Source organism: Coregonus clupeaformis, chromosome 31 (assembly GCF_020615455.1).
Source record: "Coregonus clupeaformis isolate EN_2021a chromosome 31, ASM2061545v1, whole genome shotgun sequence".
Taxonomy (NCBI): Eukaryota; Metazoa; Chordata; class Actinopteri; order Salmoniformes; family Salmonidae; genus Coregonus; species Coregonus clupeaformis.
In genome coordinates this window covers 17,610,987-17,629,479 of record NC_059222.1, presented here as the reverse complement: position 1 = coordinate 17,629,479, position 18,493 = coordinate 17,610,987, and the positions used below count along the sequence as shown (strand labels likewise).

At 40.5% G+C, this 18,493-nt stretch overlaps 1 protein-coding gene across 3 annotated transcripts; it reads right to left on the bottom strand.

The window, feature by feature from the left end:
• Positions 1-275: 275 nt before the first annotated feature.
• LOC121547669 (transmembrane protein 87A) lies at positions 276-15,444 on the bottom strand. 3 transcript variants are annotated; one of them, XM_041859045.2, is made up of 19 exons: positions 15,285-15,444; positions 13,479-13,539; positions 9,006-9,097; positions 8,252-8,386; positions 7,405-7,458; positions 6,961-7,138; positions 6,494-6,555; positions 5,593-5,776; positions 5,082-5,181; positions 4,870-4,963; positions 4,018-4,089; positions 3,344-3,452; positions 3,178-3,236; positions 2,765-2,868; positions 2,407-2,480; positions 2,167-2,243; positions 1,914-1,966; positions 1,777-1,807; positions 276-1,599 (listed from the first exon to the last, which is right to left on the bottom strand). In XM_041859045.2, the coding sequence occupies exons 2-19, from the start codon at positions 13,507-13,509 to the stop codon at positions 1,558-1,560; spliced, it is 1,551 nt and encodes a 516-aa protein (XP_041714979.1). In that variant the 5' UTR covers positions 13,510-13,539; positions 15,285-15,444; the 3' UTR covers positions 276-1,557. The 3 variants fall into 3 exon arrangements, with proteins under 3 accessions (XP_041714979.1, XP_041714978.1, XP_041714977.1); XM_041859044.1 differs by lacking the exons at positions 4,018-4,089; positions 15,285-15,444 and adding exons at positions 4,587-4,658; positions 15,087-15,277; XM_041859043.1 differs by lacking the exon at positions 15,285-15,444 and adding an exon at positions 15,087-15,277.
• Positions 15,445-18,493: the final 3,049 nt, after the last annotated feature.

The following is an 18,493-nucleotide window of genomic DNA, read 5'->3' as shown; positions in this document are numbered from 1 at the left end:
CATTCCACGGAGGGCCGAGTGTCTGTGGGTTTTCGCTCCTCCCTTGTACTTGATTGATTAATTAATTAAGGTCACTAATTAGTAAGGAACTCCCCTCACCTGGTTGTCTAGGGCTTAATTGAAAGGAAAAACCCCAAAACCTGCAGACACTCCGCCCTCCATGGAATGAGTTCGACACCCCTGATTTAGGGAATAGGGTACCATTTAGGGCACAACCAATGTAAAACAGGTAAATGGAGGGTACCAGAGGAGCGTAAGTGAACATTACAAGGTCATAGGACATATATAACATTGCTCTTTATTTGACTAGCGTAAACAGAGGACTTCCTAGCCTGGTCCCAGGTGTGTTTGTGCAGTCTTGCATACTCCTATGGACATTGTAACGCTGTTATTGCTGATCTGGAACCAGGCTCCACTCACATTCAAACACACAACTCCTCAATGACGTGAGCATCAATTACAGTACTGCCTCTACCAACCTCATGGGTCCATTCAGTGATGTGAAACTTTTTGAACATTGATAGTAGATTGAATAGAGCTGACATGATTCCCTATTCTGTGTATTTCTATCTGAAAGATCATATCTGTTCTACACCATACATTTATATCTGAAAGAATCATCTGTTCTACACCATACATTTCTATCTGAACATTCTGTTATGTTACATCCTCCTGAACAGACCTCAAGTCCTGCAATAGTACACTGACATTATCAAGAACACTTCTGTTTAGTACTGCGTAACTCACACTACACGTATGAATCCTGTGTCCCAGCCTAGACAAACACACAAACTCTTTACCAAACACCCACCCACCCCCACATCACATTATACTTTGGTTCGGAAGAAATAAAGCTTCACATAGTGAAATATATAATAAATAACGTTTACTATACACCTCAATGTTATCTATCAAAATAATAATATTGGTAATGTCTTATGTAGTGTGTCCAATTGGTGTTGAAATAATCTACCAGCTTGTTCCTCTCTCCAAGACACAGTATAAAGTCACGTTTAGTTTAGTGAGAAAAAATGTTAATAAAAACATACAGCATTTAAAATAAAGTGAAGTATTTTCTTTTTGGAACAGAAGTCTTTCACAAAAGTTGCGTCCCAAATGGCACCCTATTCCCTATAAAAGGGATATACGGAAAAGGGTGCTATTTAGGACACACACAATAGGCGTATTGCAGAGGGTGAGCGACAGACGGACCATTTTCTGTTGCCCACATATAACATAGGTCAAATACATTAGGGCACAACATAACAAAACACTTTGAAAAGGAAAACTAAAATGAGCATTTCTTATTGGACAAGTTCAGATAGTACCTCCCCGTTTGAATCAATTTTCTTCAGTTTGATGCCCAATGAATAGGACCCTGCTGATTGCCAAGTCAGAGGTGTTGCGTTAAGCCACAGTAGTGGAACAGAGGTCTGAGTCTCAGCCTAAACAGGCCTAGGTGTCTCTTCCATGCCATGCAGGAGGAACCCAAGGAACCAATCTCAGGGAGGAAGAGATGCTCTGCGTCCACCGTGGTTAGTAGGAAGACTTTCCATGTTACTCCATCTTGGACATTTCATATTTTGTGGTCATGATTTCCTGGTAAAATATAGAATATATTAGATATTTTTCTCTAATATCATAGATATTACATATAATATTGCCATCTGAGAATTGAATAACATTATAGGAAATGCACAGTAAAGCAAACCATATATGTTGCCATTGACAGAAATGAGGCAAATTTGAGAGCTGTTGTGTTAAGGATACACATACCTCATCCGAGTCGAGAAGGACAGGCAACGCTCTACAATGGCGGAACAGAAAGACAAAACATGTTTTTATACAACCACCACCTAACGGTGATCACTTTATTAAAACACACCTATTCTTTTTTGTTAAGTCATGCTTACACTTCTGTTAAAGATGTAGGAATGTTCTCTTCCACCCACTTCATGTCTTCATCCTGGACAGATGGAAAAAGAGAGAATGATAAAGACAGACAGACAATTGATTACTCAATGCTGCCCCCTGTTGTTTAAACTCAGTCATGTCATTTACTAGACTACATATATCTTCATATTGATTCGAACCTTGTAAACAGACTTTGCCTTCCTTTATTGCCCGAGGTAAGAAATTAAGTTGAATTTAACGTTTGATACTAACCGGGTTGGGTCCTGAAGGCTTGGCTGAACCGTTCGTCTCACTCTTGGAGTTGGTGGCTCTCAACTTTATGCCGTCAGCTGTAGATAGAGAAGAGAGATAAAGAGAGCGAGATAAGATAGAGATAATGAGAGAGAGAAAGAAACAGAGAGGAGAGAGAAAAATCAGGATCAATGGTCAATGTTTAAACAATGACACAGTGAAGATGAAAAACCTACTACTTCACAGTGAACTGTAATGTACCTAAATTAGCTGACACCAGGAACTCCTCGATCTCCTCATCATCAGAGTCGTCCATCAGAGGAGTGAACGCATACCTGATGAGAACAAAGGAAAAGTTCAACATTATGAACAGTTATAAAGCCTTATAAAGCCCCCGAGCATTTAGAGAAAGATCGTTTAAGTTTGTGTTTCCTCTGTGAAGCTTTGAAGAGTCGAAAGGCGAGGCACTTTCTCCCTGACTGACTGTTGGTGGTTTGATACGTCAACATATTGCCATTGAGAAATCTACAGCACACTCAACAAGGTAGCTAAGGTGGATGATGATAACACTTAGATCAATGGACATTTCTGTTATATAACAGCCAGATCAAATCATCACCTCTGGTTGTTTGCAGATGGTCTCCATAAGAACATGATAACCAGCAGTATGATGGAGAACAGGAACCTCCAGAAGGCATCATCTACCCACAGCTCCATCCAGTCCTGACCACATAGGACGTTGCAAACATTGTCAGTCATGAGGATTCAGTATATTTACATCTTAGTTATTTAGCAGACACTCTTATCCAGTGACATTTAATCACTGCATTCAACTAACGAAGGTTAAACAGCCACATACTGAAGGTGTTGGTTAAATAAACTGTTGATTCGATATTTGTCTCAAGAAATACAGAGCATGCTAAAAACATTGATCCAAAGGAACTGGATAACACACATTTGTATATTTTATATTTTCTAGTTAAAACGTTTGAAACACAAGACATTTAAAAACAAATACAGATGTATTCTTACCGACTGACAATCTGCTAGCCTGAATTTTTTTGTCGTCCACACCATGAAAATGATTGAAGCTAAAGGAAAAAAATTTGGGATCATTAGACTATTTTCATTTAATTAATGTATGACCAGTATCTGGTGCTGGGCAAAGAGTATACATCAATTTAACAACTTTACTCACCTATGATGGCAAAGATGAGTGTGTTACTGAAGTGTCTGTAGAGAGACAGCTTGACTGGGTTTCTCCTCAGCTTCAGTGTCTTTATGGTTTGAGCCAGGCTCACAAATATGTTAGGAGGCAGTGAAGGAAACAACGGCTGGGCTACACAGTAGACACTGACAGTATGTAGAGTAACTGACAGACTTCATGCATAAGACAGAATCAGAGAAGAACCTAGCAAAGCAGCAGGGAAAACAGCATGCAAGGTCGGATTATGTGCCCTCTGTGTGTGGTAGCTAGTGGGTTAGCTGTCGGAATGGGATTGAACCCGAAGACCAAATGAGGCCCCAGGTAGGGATAGGGGCCACGGGCAAGACCGGATTACTTGACCTCTACTTGTAGACTTACAGGTTAGCTAGCTGTGAGCTAGCTAGTGAGATAGCATGAGAGATCAGATTATTTGCCCTCTACTTATAGATGTCAGAAGCTAGCTGTGAGAGACGGAGGGTTAGCATGTAGAGACCCTTTGGATTGGGATTGAACCCTTCGATAGAAGCAGGGGAACCTAAAGCCCAGGGAGGGTCAGAGTAGGCCCCAGACTGAAGATCAGAGAAGCCTCGGGTAGGAACCAGGGATAGGGGCACCCCCAGGGGACAGAGGAGCCCAAGTAGGGCTATAGGCACACCAAAGGATATCCACCAGCAGAGAGAGGAGTCAAGCAGAGCCAGAGGAATGTTGGCCAACAGAGCCAGGTCAGAGTCTTTCGCCTGAGGGAGGAGGAGAGGAGAAGGGGATAGATAGAGGATACGAGTGTAAGAGAGAAATAGGAGAGCGGGGGGGAAAGAGTGTGGATGGAAAGTTGAGAGTAAGGGAGAGAAGAAATAGGAGCGAGCGTCAGAACGCAAGATTAAAGTCATGAGAGGGAGAGACAGAAGAAACAGAGGAAGAAAAAGTGATGGGGTGAACAGGGGAGATTGAGAACAGAACCTTTCACCAGAGCAGTAAACAAAGAAAATCACCCACTGAAAGATTTAGTATACAAATTACAGTATACAATATAAGTATACAACCCAACTTCCAGTTTAAATTGTACAAGATACATTATAACCCCAGCACCTAGTCTATTAGTAAGCAATACCAAAATGTGTAAAATTCTGTATCACTGATAGACAAGTAGGCCTATTTTGTTATTATTGACCATTAGAGGTGCATTGTGGGGTAATTATTATAAACTCTGGATGATAATTGGATGAAGGAAGGATATGAACCAGACGATACAGGAGTCCATCACAACTAGAACAACGACCGTGATGAGGAAAGGGCCATTGTCACGACCCTTTAGTGAATAAATAAATAAATATATATATATATATATATATATATATATATATATATATATATATATACATACATATACACACACACACACACATTTATTGTAAGTAATTGCCATAACTCACATGAGGGAAAAACAGCAGCCTATCTAAAACTGAAATTTGACATTTTAAATGCAAGCTCACTGGAGCAAGATCAGGAAAACTCCTTACCCCAGTGATCCTAAGCACACCTTCGATAGCAGCAAAGCCAAAGTATAGGACGCCTAGTCCCACCACTCTGTGCATCACTGTACCCAGTCGAGGCCTGATGGGAAACACACACAAAATGCAGGAAAATGTACTAAATATAGACAGCACGCTAACCTATCAAAGAATTGGGAGTGACAGTGAGTGTGTGATGACCTTTATTTCTCTCAACTTACTTGACTATACCATATCCCAGACTGACTATAATGACCAGCAGCCGTGCAAGGGTTCTCTTCAGAGCAGAGATGAGCTCAGCAAAGATCAACAGGCCTGGAGCTGAAAACAAGAACATTGGAATGCATGGTCTCTCACACGAGGCAGAAAAACTATTTATTGCTCGGAATAATAACACTCCCTAAACCTCCCCCTTCGCTCTAAGCAAATCTGTAAGGTAGAAGAAATATGGTGGAAGCACCATCATCACTACACTGCTTATACCTACCTATTCAAACCCTTCAGATTTGCAAAACATTGAAATGGTTAGTGCCAAGAGGAAGGGGTAGGGAGAGAATTGGGAGCGGATCAATGTGAGAGCTGGGTGTAGTGTACTGTAAACTCACAGGCTGTCCCTGACACCGCTGGTGTCCTCATACTCAGCACAGCCGTGTCTACAGAGGATCTTACTACTCTTTAAACCACTCATCAGACAGAGAGCTAGTCCTAGTAGTAGTAGTGGTGTAGACTCACAAGCTGCCCCGACACCGTTGGTGTTCTCGTACTCAGCACAGAACACTGCCTTCTCCACCATGCCCAGAAAGATGACTCCAGCTATCCAGAACTGGATCCTCAGTAAGTCCTTCCAGTAGCAGGCAGCCCACATGAACCAGAGTAACGCATACAAGACGTACACTATACACATCACCATGTAGAACTGAGGGAAAGAAAGAGAAAAAGTATAGGTTCTTCCAGTAGCAGGCTGACCACATGAACCAGAGTAATGGTACATAGTACAGGATCTACACGATACACATCCCCATGTAGAACTGGGAGAGAGATCGGTGTTAAAACATAATACTCAACTACAATGATACAGGGCTTTAACCGGGTTTCCTGCATGCCTGAAGAGAGCATTAGCCCGCTAAGCTAAGGCATGTGGGGAGTTAGAACGTACCTCCAAAAGTACATCAAAGTTTGACAAACTGGTTTGTTTGATCACTGTCAGAACTGTGACTGCACAGCATCCAGTTTCATCATGCCTGAAAAGGTCTTTAGTCATCTGAACAAACAACAAGGTCCTATATGGCTCGGTTGGTAGAGCATGGCACTTGCAACGCCACGATTGTGGGCTCGATTCCCAGGGCCACCCGTATGTAGAAATGGTTTGCACTCATGACTAAGACGCTTTGGATAAATGGCATATACAATATTATATTACATAAAGATACAACACAAAACCCTGCGAGAACTCAGTGAGTAAAACAGGCGTCTGCAATCTATGACAATGATTAAACCTACAATGTATACTGGAAATTAGCATGAGCTAAAGTGTCAAGGTGCAATGCATCTGACTGTCGTTTATTTAATGTTTAATTGTTTCTGTCCCAACTCAAATAAAGGATTGGATAGAATAAATGAAATGTGTACTCACGATCATGAGGGGCCATTCAGTGATGGAGATGTAGCCGTGAGTTCCTTTCATTACGACGTTTACTGGAAATATAAAGAGTATACATCAGCTATCCATAACCCAGAAAATAAATCAGGGTTACAATATACAACATGGAGCAATGTGATCAAAATGGTAGCCAATGCATTATTCTTTTAAATAATTTCAATTAGTATTTAAGCTGCCTAAAGAAACGTAATTTTCATCTTGGTAAGCCTCACGGACAAGTTTGACATTCAAGAACTGGGTCGTGTTCTTTGGGTAGATAACCATAACATTTTAGCAACGGAAAACAAAAACGAGTCCAGCTAGCTAGTCACTCCCCGTTTCAGTCAATTTTCTTCTGTTAGTTCTGGTGGTCCCTCCCTGTTTCAGTCTGTATTTTTCTGTTTGGTGGCTAATGAACACAACCCAGCTGAGGCGCATTGTGGTTAATGTAGCGAACCCACCTGTTAGATTCCAGTTGGCTTCCTGTTTGTTAGACTTAATCACCACCACCAGCAGGTAGGGGCCGTCCTTCCACGTGGTGGCGATGACGTCATCTTTAAGTGACACACTGGCATTCTTCACACTGCTGACTTTGTCGTACTCCACCATCGTCCATTTGGTGTAGTTTTCATCCAAACCCTGGGTAGGGTTGAACCAACATGTGTTTTAAAAATAGTGTTTATATGCATTATGCAATGTATTTAGAGATCCCAGAAATGTAAGAGAATCTGAAAAAGTGATCGCCTCGTCCCATATCTCGTTGTGCATGCTATATATGGCCAACGGCAACTCCTATGGTCATTGACAATGACCTTAGGAATTGGCAATATAGCCGAAAGTGATTGTGTGTGCTAAAAAAGTGATGCATCAGAGTGAAACATCATGACCCCATCATAGTAGCTCACCGGTGCTGCTCCTTCCATGGGCGGGACAACTGGCCGTGGTTCCGCCTTGGCTTTCTGAAACAAAGTTGTCATATAGTAAGTTGTCAGTAAGTCAAACAACAACTTCCAAAACAAATTATTCTTACCAATAATTGCAACCAATAAAAGTATTCAGACCCCTTTACTTTTTCCACATTTTGTGACAGCCTTATTCTAAAATTGATTAAATAGTTTTCGTCCCCCCTTATCAATCTACACACACACACACAACACCCCATAATGACAAAGCAAAAATAGATTTTTAGAAAATTGTGCTAAATTGATTTCAAATAAAACAGAAATATCACATTTACATAAGTATTCAGACCCTTTACTCAGTACTTTGTTGAAGCACCTTTGGAAGCGATTACATCCTCAAGTATTCTTGGGTATGACGCTACAAACTTGGCACAACTGTATTCGGGGAGTTTCTCCCATTCTTCTCTGCAGATCCGCTCAAGCTCTGTCAGGTTGGATGGGGAGCGTCGCTGCACAGCTATTTTCAGGTCTCACCAGAGTTGTTCGATCGGGTTCAAGTCCGGGCTCTGGCTGGGCCACTCAAGGCCATTCAAAGGACATTCAGAGAGTTTGGAACCACCAAGACTCTTCCTACATAAATAAGGCATCTATTTATATATTTTTTTTGTAATAATTTTTTTTTTTAAATAAGGTTTTCACTTTGTCACTATTGTGTGTAGATTGATGAGGATTTTTTTTTCAAGCAACTATGGTAGCTGAGTAACCAGGACAGCTCGGTTCAGCCCAGTAGTGTGAAAAGCCCTGTAATGGAATGTAACTCATGTACTGTATGTAACCTATAAGCCCTTACATTTAGCATTGGGAAGTATCGCAGGTCATTGTTGCAGGTCAAGGGCTTGTGCTTGTGCTCAATGCATTCCCCTTGTCCTAGAGGGTTAGGATCCATACTCTGTCCTCGACTCAGTGGCGTCCTCTCATACATTTCCTTGAAAGTAATGATTTATATTCAAAGTTTCACATCTTTTTAATAAATACAATATTAAACAATATTTATTAGTAGTTGAATGTAGGGAGACATACATTTCCTTTGAGCAATGACAAGATTTAAAAGTAACTCCAAAAGTGCATATTATAGTCTGGTAATTCACACCAACTGTCAAAATGTGGTATTACTATAGGAATCCTAAACAAATGAATGAGTCATTACGAAGGTAGTGATAATGAAACATGACTACGGCAAACACTCACTGTCTGCTCCACACACTCATATCTGATTTCATCTTATAGACCAGGGGTAGGAAACTAGATTCGGCCATGCACAGATTTTTGTCGGAGCGTATGGTCGGTGGGCCGGAATATAATTATAATAATTTGTACACTGCAAATTGACCACAACTAAGCCCAAAAAGAGATCGTTATTTTCAAATACAATAATTTCATACCTTGATTACATTGAGGCACTATCACATATGCATTCTTTTCCTACATTAAACTCATTTTTAGCTGAATTCCTGATGATTTTACAATTAAATTGTCGTACTTAAAACTTAGTAATTACAGTAAGTTATTTCCCCTAACTAGGCTAGTCCATGTACTTTACTTACCTCAATATTATTGAACTCGTTGTGACAGGGGTAGTATTTCAAGTACCATTGAATGGTAAAAGTCACCTCCTCTGGACAACCAAAGGACACAACTAAAAGATAAACAATAAATTGGTGTTACTAGCTAGGTTCCCATCCAATTGGCGACAGATTTTCATGTGAATATTCTAAAATCCGCATAAAAACAATTATGCACATTCCCACCAGAGACGTGTTGCCATCAAATTGACCTGTTGCGGATAAAAGACTGTGCGTGATGACGTAGCGCACATAATACTTTTGCGGTTAAATTGCCATGTACCGAATAAAAAATACAAGTTAAATGGGTTTCCATTGCATTTTCATATCTACGGATGGTTTTGTCAAAAACAAATGTTGCGTTATATTGCGAATGTGCCCACTCTGCTCGCAGAATAACTGCAGGTAGGATAGCCTAAATTCGATTATTATGGACAAATTATATTTGTCTAAAGGAGCCAAGCATCAATCATCATGTCTCCAGAATAAGACCCTCAATATTTATTGGAAAGGAACATTAATCACTGTGTGCACTTTCACCACCTTGAAGTTCATCATAACGTACTTCATCTGTAGCATAATAAACTGCATTATTTCCTGAGTTGTAGTGGGAGGACTCCAAGATTACTTCGATATGATAGTTATTATATCAATATTTGCGCATAAAGCATTTCCATTTCTTGCATTATTAATTTTACTGACACAAAAAGATCCCACCTTGTCTAGCGTATTTTGTTTTGTCGACATTTGGAAAGTTGACCGACAAATTCGCTGTTTCCATCAGGTCTGTCGTGACAAGTTTTATCCGTAATGTACTTTACTCGCATAAAAAGGTTTGATGGAAACATGGTTACTGAGGTAGTTCTTAGGGCGCTTTCATATCCCTTAATGATCCGTATTCTTGAGCGTTTGGTACTTTGACTGAAACGAATCCTGGACCTTCATGAGTAGCGGCAGAGATGAAGAGGCTGAAGCGAGAGGTTTTACGCCGCCCAAAATCTGTCCACGAAAATAAGCCCACAAAGTAGGGCTGGGAATTGACAGGGACCTCACAATAAGGTATTAACAAGATACTTAGGTTCAATACGATATGAATAGCGATTCTATATGTATTGCGATTCGATACTGTGATTTTATTGTGATTCGATGTTCCAAACATATTGCTGCTGCAGGAGGACAAGAGAGAGCCATGAGAAAACGAGTTTTGATCAGTCATGGAAATAAAACATATGGAATCATGTAGTAACCAAAAAAAGTGTTAAACAAATCAAAATATATTTTATATTTGAGATTCTTACAATAGCCACCCTTGATGACAGCTTTGCACACGCTTGGCATTCTCTCAACCAGCTTCACCTGGAATGATTTTCCAACAGTCTTGTAGGAGTTCCCACATATGCTGAGCACTTGTTGGCTGCTTTTCCTTCACTCTGCGGTCCAACTCATCCCAAACCATCTCAAATGGGTTGAGGTCGGGGGATTGTGGAGGACAGGTAATCTGATGCAGCACTCCATCACTCTACTTCTTGGAAAAATTGCCCTTACACAGCCTGGAGGTGTGTTGGGTCATTGTCCTGTTGAAAAACAAATGATAGTCCCACTAAGCCCAAACCAGATGGGATGGCGTATCGCTGCAGAATGCTGTGGTAGACATGCTGGTTAAGTGTGCCTTGAATTCTAAATAAATCACTTACAGTGTCACCAGCAAAGCACCCCCACACCATCACACCTGCTCCTCCATGCTTCACGGTGGGAACCACACATGAGGAGATCATCCGTTCACCTACTCTGCATTTCACAAAGACATGGCGGCTGGAACCAAAAATCTCAAATTTGGACTCATCAGACCAAAGGACAGATTTCCACCGGTCTAATGTCCATTGCTCGTGTTTCTTGGCACAAGCAAGTCTCTTCTTATTATTGGTGTCATTTAGTAGTGGTTTCTTTGCAGCAATTCGACCATGAAGGCCTGATTAAACAGTTGATGTTGAGATTTGTCTGTTACTTGAACTCTGTGAAGCATTTATTTGGGCTGCAATTTCTGAGGCTGGTAAATCTAATGAACTTATCCTCTGCAGCAGAGAACTCTGGGTCTTCCATTCCTGTGGCGGTCCTCATGAGAGCCAGTTTCATAATAGCGCTTGATGGTTTTTGCAACTGCACTTGAAAAAACTTTCAAAGTTCTTGAAATTTTCCGGATTGACTGACCTTCATGTCTTAAAGTAATGGACTGTCGTTTCTCTTTGCTTATTTGAGCTGTTCTTGACATAATATGGACTTGGTCTTTTACCAAATAGGGCCATCTTCTGTATACCCCCACCCCCACCACCACCTTGTCACAATACAACTGATTGGCTCAAACGCATTAAGGAAAGAAATTCCACAAATGTACTTTTAAAAAGCACACCTGTTAATTGAAATGCATTCTAGGTGACTACCTCATGAAGCTGGTTGAGAGAATGCCAAGTGTGCAAAGCTGTCATCAAGGGTGGCTATTTGAAGAATGTCAAATATAAAATAAATTTTGATTTGTTTAACACTTTTTTTGGTTACTACATGAATCCATGTGTTATTTCATAGTTTTGATGTCTTCACTATTATTCTACATTGTAGAAAATAGTTTTAAAAAATTGAATGAGTAGGTGTTCTAAAACTTTTGACCGGTAGTGTACATGGCACTGATATACGTGGCATTTCGGCAACTTAGAAAAAAATAACATATGTATACATACACATATATATATATATATATATATATATATATATATATATATATATATATATATATATATTGTGTGTGTGTGTGTGTGTGTGTGTGTGTGTGTGTGTGTGTGTGTGTGTGTGTGTGTGCTGGGCAATCCAGACTTTCAGCTCCCTCCAAAGATTTTCTATTGGGTTCAGGTCTAGAGACTGGCTAGGCCACTCCAGGACCTTGAGATGCTTCTTATGGAGCCACTCCTTAGTTGCCCTGGCTGTGTGTTTCGGGTCGTTGTCATGCTGGAAGACCCAGCCACGACCCGTCTTCAATGCTCTTACTGAGGGAAGGAGGTTGTTGGCCAAGATCTCGCGATACATGGCCCCATCCATCCTCCCTTCAATATGGTGCAGTCGTCCTGTCCCCTTTGCAGAAAAGCAACCCCAAAGAATGATGTTTCCACCTCCATGCTTCACGGTTGGATGGTGTTCTTGGGGTTGTACTCATTCTTCTTCTTCCTCCAAACACGGCGAGTGGAGTTTAGACCAAAAAACTATATTTTGTCTCATCAGACCACATGATCTTCTCCCATTCCTCCTCTGGATCATCCAGATGGTCATTGGCAAACTTCAGGCGGGCCTGGACATGCGCTGGCTTGAGCAGGGGGACCTTGCGTGCGCTGCAGGATTTTAATCCATGACGGCGTAGTGTGTTACTAATGGTTTTCTTTGAGACTGTGGTCCCAGCTCTCTTCAGGTCATTGACCAGGTCCTGCCGTGTAGTTCTGGGCTGATCCCTCACCTTCCTCATGATCATTGATGCCCCACGAGGTGAGATCTTGCATGGAGCCCCAGACCGGGGTTGATTGACCGTCATCTTGAACTTCTTCCATTTTCTAATAATTGCGCCAACAGTTGTTGCCTTCTCACCAAGCTGCTTGCCTATTGTCCTGTTGCCCATCCCAGCCTTGTGCAGGTCTACAATTGTATCCCTGATGTCCTTACACAGCTCTCTGGTCTTGGCCATTGTGGAGAGGTTGGAGTCTGTTTGATTGAGTGTGTGGACAGGTGTCTTTTATACAGGTAATGAGTGGAGAACAGGAGGGCTTCTTAAAGAAAAACTAACAGGTCTGTGAGAGCCGGAATTCTTACTGGTTGGTAGATGATCAAATACTCATGTCATGCAATAAAATGCAAATTAATTACTTAAAAATCATACAATGTGATTTTCTGGATTTTTGTTTTAGATTCCGTCTCTCACAGTTGAAGTGTACCTATGATAAAAAGTATAGACCTCTACATGCTTTGTAAGTAGGAAAACCTGCAAAATAGGCAGTGTATCAAATACTTGTTCTCCCCACTGTATGTGTGTGTGTATATATATATATATATATATATATATATATATATATATATATATATATATATGAGCTGTGCCTGTTTTCATAGAGGCCTCGGATAAATCAAATGACATTTTATTTGTCACAAATAAATACAACACGTGTAGACTTTATCGTGAAATGCTTACCCTTTCCCAACAACGCAGTTAAAAATAACATTTATAAATAGATAAACATAAAATAGTAGCTCAGTTGGTAGAGCATGGCACTAGCAAGAGCAGGGTTGTGGGTTCGTTTCCCACGGGGGGGCAGTATGAAAAAAAAATGTATGCACTCACTAACTGTAAGTCGCCCTTACGCGAGGCATTTCCGATATACAGTATGACAAACCACATTGACATCAAACATAGGCTAATCTTACCTTTCAATTTGATATCAGTGTCTTTATACATGGATTTCCTCAAAAGTAATGGTCTTGAGGTCTGTGAAGAAGAGGAAATAGTGTTTACATTCGCATTAGTTAAACTGAGTGATAGTCAGTCCTAACTCTGGTGTAGTCTAGGCCTAATGCCTAACAGGTCCTCTGTAGCTCAGTTAGTAGAGCATTGCGCTTTCAACGCCAGGATAGAGGGTTTGATTCCCAGGATTCCCCATTCATATAATATATGCACCCATGACATTCAGTTATATGAGGAAACCCTATTGCCACCATAAACCACAGCACTCGTGTCCTTTCTCTCATCTGGGGCTGTATGTATCCAGCCTCTGAGTAAGAGTGATGATTTAGAATCAGTTTTGCTTTTTCAGATCGCACTAAATTAGATTACATGGGCAGGGGGGACCTGATCCTTGATCAGCACTCATTCCTACTCAGACACTTCATATAGACCCTGGTAACCATTATTGGGAGTCCCTAGGCAGGCAATGGGCAGCGCTCACATTACTCTGCAACAGGATATGGTGGTGGACAGACACCTGACCACCTCCATGGAAAACCGGGGTTACGTCCCAATTAGCCTACCTCTCTTGTGCACTTGTTCACTTCCCTTCACTAACTTGAAAGCAAATTACTGGTAGACCTCTTCAATTCATTGGACACAGTAGCTAGTCTACCAAATAGATTTGTCATAGCCCACATATTCTAATCTGAACATTAGTTAGCTCACTAATTTAACTAGCTGAATGATTGGTAGGCTTATCTTCTATCTGGGCTAAATTGCAGGCAATGATCTAGCCCTAAGTACAGTACAGTGGTCTGTGTCTCGTGTTGTTTGTTTAGATTTAGCTATGTAACTTTAACTAGCTACATGCCTAACCTAGCTATGTTTGGCCAAGAAATTAATATATAAAGATCGGCAAACACTGCTTCTCCAATATAAATCCCCGATCACGCCTGTAGGCGATGTCATGGCGACGATGTCTAGCTAAACTCATGCGCAGAAACACGTAATCTCGTCTTGCGCCGAACTGCGCATGTGAACGCCGTCAAAAAGCAAAAGCCACTCTTTCGATGTAAAGTTGTTTTTGACGAAAATATAAACGTGTCAGTTTGTCACTTTCACGAGGTTGGAGTAAAAACGTGTTCATCTACTTAAGACATTGGCTCGAATCTATGTTGTGCCTTTAGATTTCGAGGAAACGTACAACTAAGGAACAATGTTTCACATTGACTTCTCCAACCCCAAATCCGGGCCTGGTCTACTTGGCAAGCGTTCCCGGAAGTCTCGCGATGTTGCGCCTCTGGTTTTAGAAGATCTGTGGCTATATCTTTAATTGACAGTTTGGTAGCATAGGCTCACTAACCAGATATCTAGCGGTCAGATAAAACATTCATGTTTGTTACAACGGCTTGTGCATATCGATAAAGCCTGAATATGTTCAGGAAAATGCATTATTAATCAATAATGTTCCATTTTATGAACAGAAAAACGACCCTTGCATCCAAGCCCATTCTAGCTATGTTGGATTGCTAGCTCAAATGAATCGCACTGTTGTTCTAGCCAGCTAGATTAAATATTTTAATACTCACATTGACAACTGTAATGCTCCATTGTCCCGGTTCTGGAGCTGCCATTACCCCGCTATTTACATCTCCTAGTAAAATAATCCCTGTCAAATAAAGCAGCCAGGTTTTCACTGAGCTAGCCGTGCTGTTCCACGTCCTCACCCGCACAGAAGCAGCCATGTTTTCAGTATGTTGTGTGGCTGGGGCGACTGGCCAACTCACCTGAGTGGAAATAACGTCATGCACATGCGTATCTTTGAGTTGACGTTTTGGCAATAGATGTATTGAACCATCAGGTGCACCCCATACAGAACCAATCAGTCGATATAATCGAGAACAATCATCAGAAATCACGCGATATGAATCAGACAGTGGGGCGCCGCCTGACCCACTAGCTGGTCAGAAGGTTCAAATCAACGTTTCATATCGTGGTGTACAATATGAATCAAATTGTATGAAGAAAAATGCCCCTTTAAAACAATATTGTTTTTTAAAATTCAGATTTGGAAAACAATTTAGCATCATTAAAACGTATACAAAACAAAATGTAAAAAAAAAGTATTTATTACATGTCTGTATTTGATTTGATATAATGTGGATTTGTATTATTATTATTATTTTCTCTCTTCCTTATTTCTTTGTGTAATCCCTCTGGCTGTTCTGTTTTTTTGTGTTTTACATGTTACTGTAAAAAAGAAAAAGAAATCAATATAATAATAAAAATATCGTGGTGTATGTGTACTGTATTGACAATGACACAATAACGCAAGATCACATTTCCAGCATGGCCGACAACCAGACCTCCCTTGCCCGCCATAGGAAGCAAAATGGTCATTAATAAATAATAAGTGAGCATTGCATTTGCAGAACCTTAATTGCTCTGTAGCTCAGCTGGTAGAGCATGGCGCTTGTAACGCCAAGGTAGTGGGTTCGATCCCTGGGACCACCCATACACTGTGGGAAATTATTCTCTTATATTTTAGATGTGCTGTTAGCTTAGAAATAATACATTAATGATTAAACATAATAGGTTTGTGCTGTACTGATATAGACTGTTTAACATAACAAGCTGTGATTAATGTGGGGAACTATTAGGGGGTAGGCTGAGACAAGACTTGTGTCTCACATACACACACACTGCCTCTTTGTTAGAATGCTCAAGGACATGTGTTCTGCTACAAAGATGTCTGAGGTTGCTGACTCGAGACAAGTTGTGGAGAAAACAACTGACACCTGGCAACAGTGAAGCGCCAAGGGACTGGGACCAGCCTGTGCGCCAACGATAGGCTGAGTAAGTCTAAACCACGCTCAGTCTCTACTCTGATAGGCCAGCAGGGAGCGGGAACTATCTCTGTCAGAGTATTTAAAGAAGAACTTAGATCGATGGCTCAGTTCTCTGACTACCCTGCGTGGTTTTTCAGTGGACCCGTATATACGAACATCATATTTACCATTGAAGTGTTTTGCATTAATTAAAATACTAGTCTATTTTAGAAGACGTGTATTGACCTCTTTTTGTTCCAATACCAGATTTGAATTGACGCAACTTAACAACACACAAAACAAAATTATGCACGCATGACTATAAGTCGCTTTGAATAAAAGCGTCTGCTAAATGGTTTATTATTATTATTAATTAATAAAAATATTTAAAACGTAAAACGTCAACTCTGAACGACCTCCGGCAACTCGTGGCCCAGCTGGCTCACCCGATTAGGGTAGGCCGTCATTGTAAATAAGAATTTGTTCTTAACTGACTTGCCTAGTTACATAAAACATTTTTTTTGACAACAATCATCACATCGCTAGCCCGCAGAGGCGTTGTAGGTCGGCACAGGTGCGTTCATTGCTAGCCTGCGGTTGCAGGTCGACACGGGTGCGTTCCAGGTGGACTTCATTGCTTCTTAATTTATGGGTGCATTACAACGTTTGGATAGTTAACATAACAGATTAGCATAACTAGTTCAGATTATTTGGTGATTTATTGGCCACTACTTTTATTTCCTTTTTTACAAATCCCAAATCACTATTGGAGGGCTTACCACCCCTGTTCCTGTAGAGCAGGACTGCCCAACCCTGTTCCTGGAGAGCTACCGTCCTGTAGGTTTTTGCTCCAACCCTAATCTAGCACACCTGACTCTAATAATTAGCAGGTTGATAAAATTAATCAGGTTAGTCACACCTGGGGTTTGGAGCAAAAACCTACAGGAGGGTAGCGCTCCAGGAACAGGGTGTGGTGTCGAGACAACGATGCTGATATGCTGTGATGACAAGAAATCTGCTGACACTGTCCTTGATTATAATGGTTTATTACATCAAAGATAACATTATCAATTTACAGACTCCTGCAGAGAACAACTGACCCAATCTCTAATATGTTATTTCTCCCCGTCCTTTGTTCCAACCATGGTATTTATAATATGTAACATAATATGGGTGTTTTTTTATAGACCAATCCCTGGCCTTTACACATAACAGACTCTCCTCTGTTTTAGGGGGCCCCTATAGTAATGTTTTCCAGGTGTTTCCGCAAGCAGAGCCAAATTCTGGAATGTTCAGATACTACATATTTCCCCCCTTCGAGACTAATTAAGTCTCGAAAACAAAAATAATAGGATTATGACAAATCTTGTGTAACTTTAACAATAAAACTAAATGTATGTAGTGTGAACACATTTTTATGAAGTGTAAGCAAATCGCTATGGAGTGTAAGAGCGAAAAACCTGTCTGGCAGCTTTCTTTCCAAATATCCATCAATCAATCAAGACAGTAAAATTCTCTCACGGCCCCTCTGCCCCAGGCGACCACCTAAGTACTCCAGATCAATTTATAAATCTACATCAATGCATTTTAAACTATGATGCAATTGAATACACATGAAAGCCTCAGAAAACAAAATACAATCAAAAATGTCCACATTCAGGCTGGTCGACCCATCGGACCCTCCTGTGGATTCTCTCTGTCCCTGCCTAGACCCAATGTCCCTAAGCATCCACGAAAAAACAAAAACATCTGAGGTCCCCACATGTACCCAACAACAGAAAACATAATTCTTATCAATTAATACAGAAAGAATATGACACAAATTATGTATTACACATGCAAATATGTATATATATATATATATATATATATATATATATATATATACAGTGGGGAAAAAAAGTATTTAGTCAGCCACCAATTGTGCAAGTTCTCCCACTTAAAAAGATGAGAGAGGCCTGTCATTTTCATCATAGGTACACGTCAACTATGACAGACAAAATGAGAAAAAAATATCCAGAAAATCACAATGTAGGATTTTTTATGAATTTATTTGCAAATTATGGTGGAAAATAAGTATTTGGTCAATAACAAAAATTTCTCAATACTTTGTTATATACCCTTTGTTGGCAATGACACAGGTCAAACGTTTTCTGTAAGTCTTCACA

Bases quoted from the DNA above. Each gene is read 5' to 3' on its own strand.
- LOC121547669 (XM_041859044.1), bottom strand. From the start codon at position 15,242: ATGGCTGCTTCTGTGCGGGTGAGGACGTGGAACAGCACGGCTAGCTCA. The intron at 7,139-7,404 runs GTGAGCTACTAT...AACCCTACCCAG, and splicing joins CCATGGAAGGAGCAGCACCG to GGTTTGGATGAAAACTACAC. The intron at 2,869-3,177 runs GTAAGAATACAT...CTATGTGGTCAG, and splicing joins GGCTAGCAGATTGTCAGTCG to GACTGGATGGAGCTGTGGGT.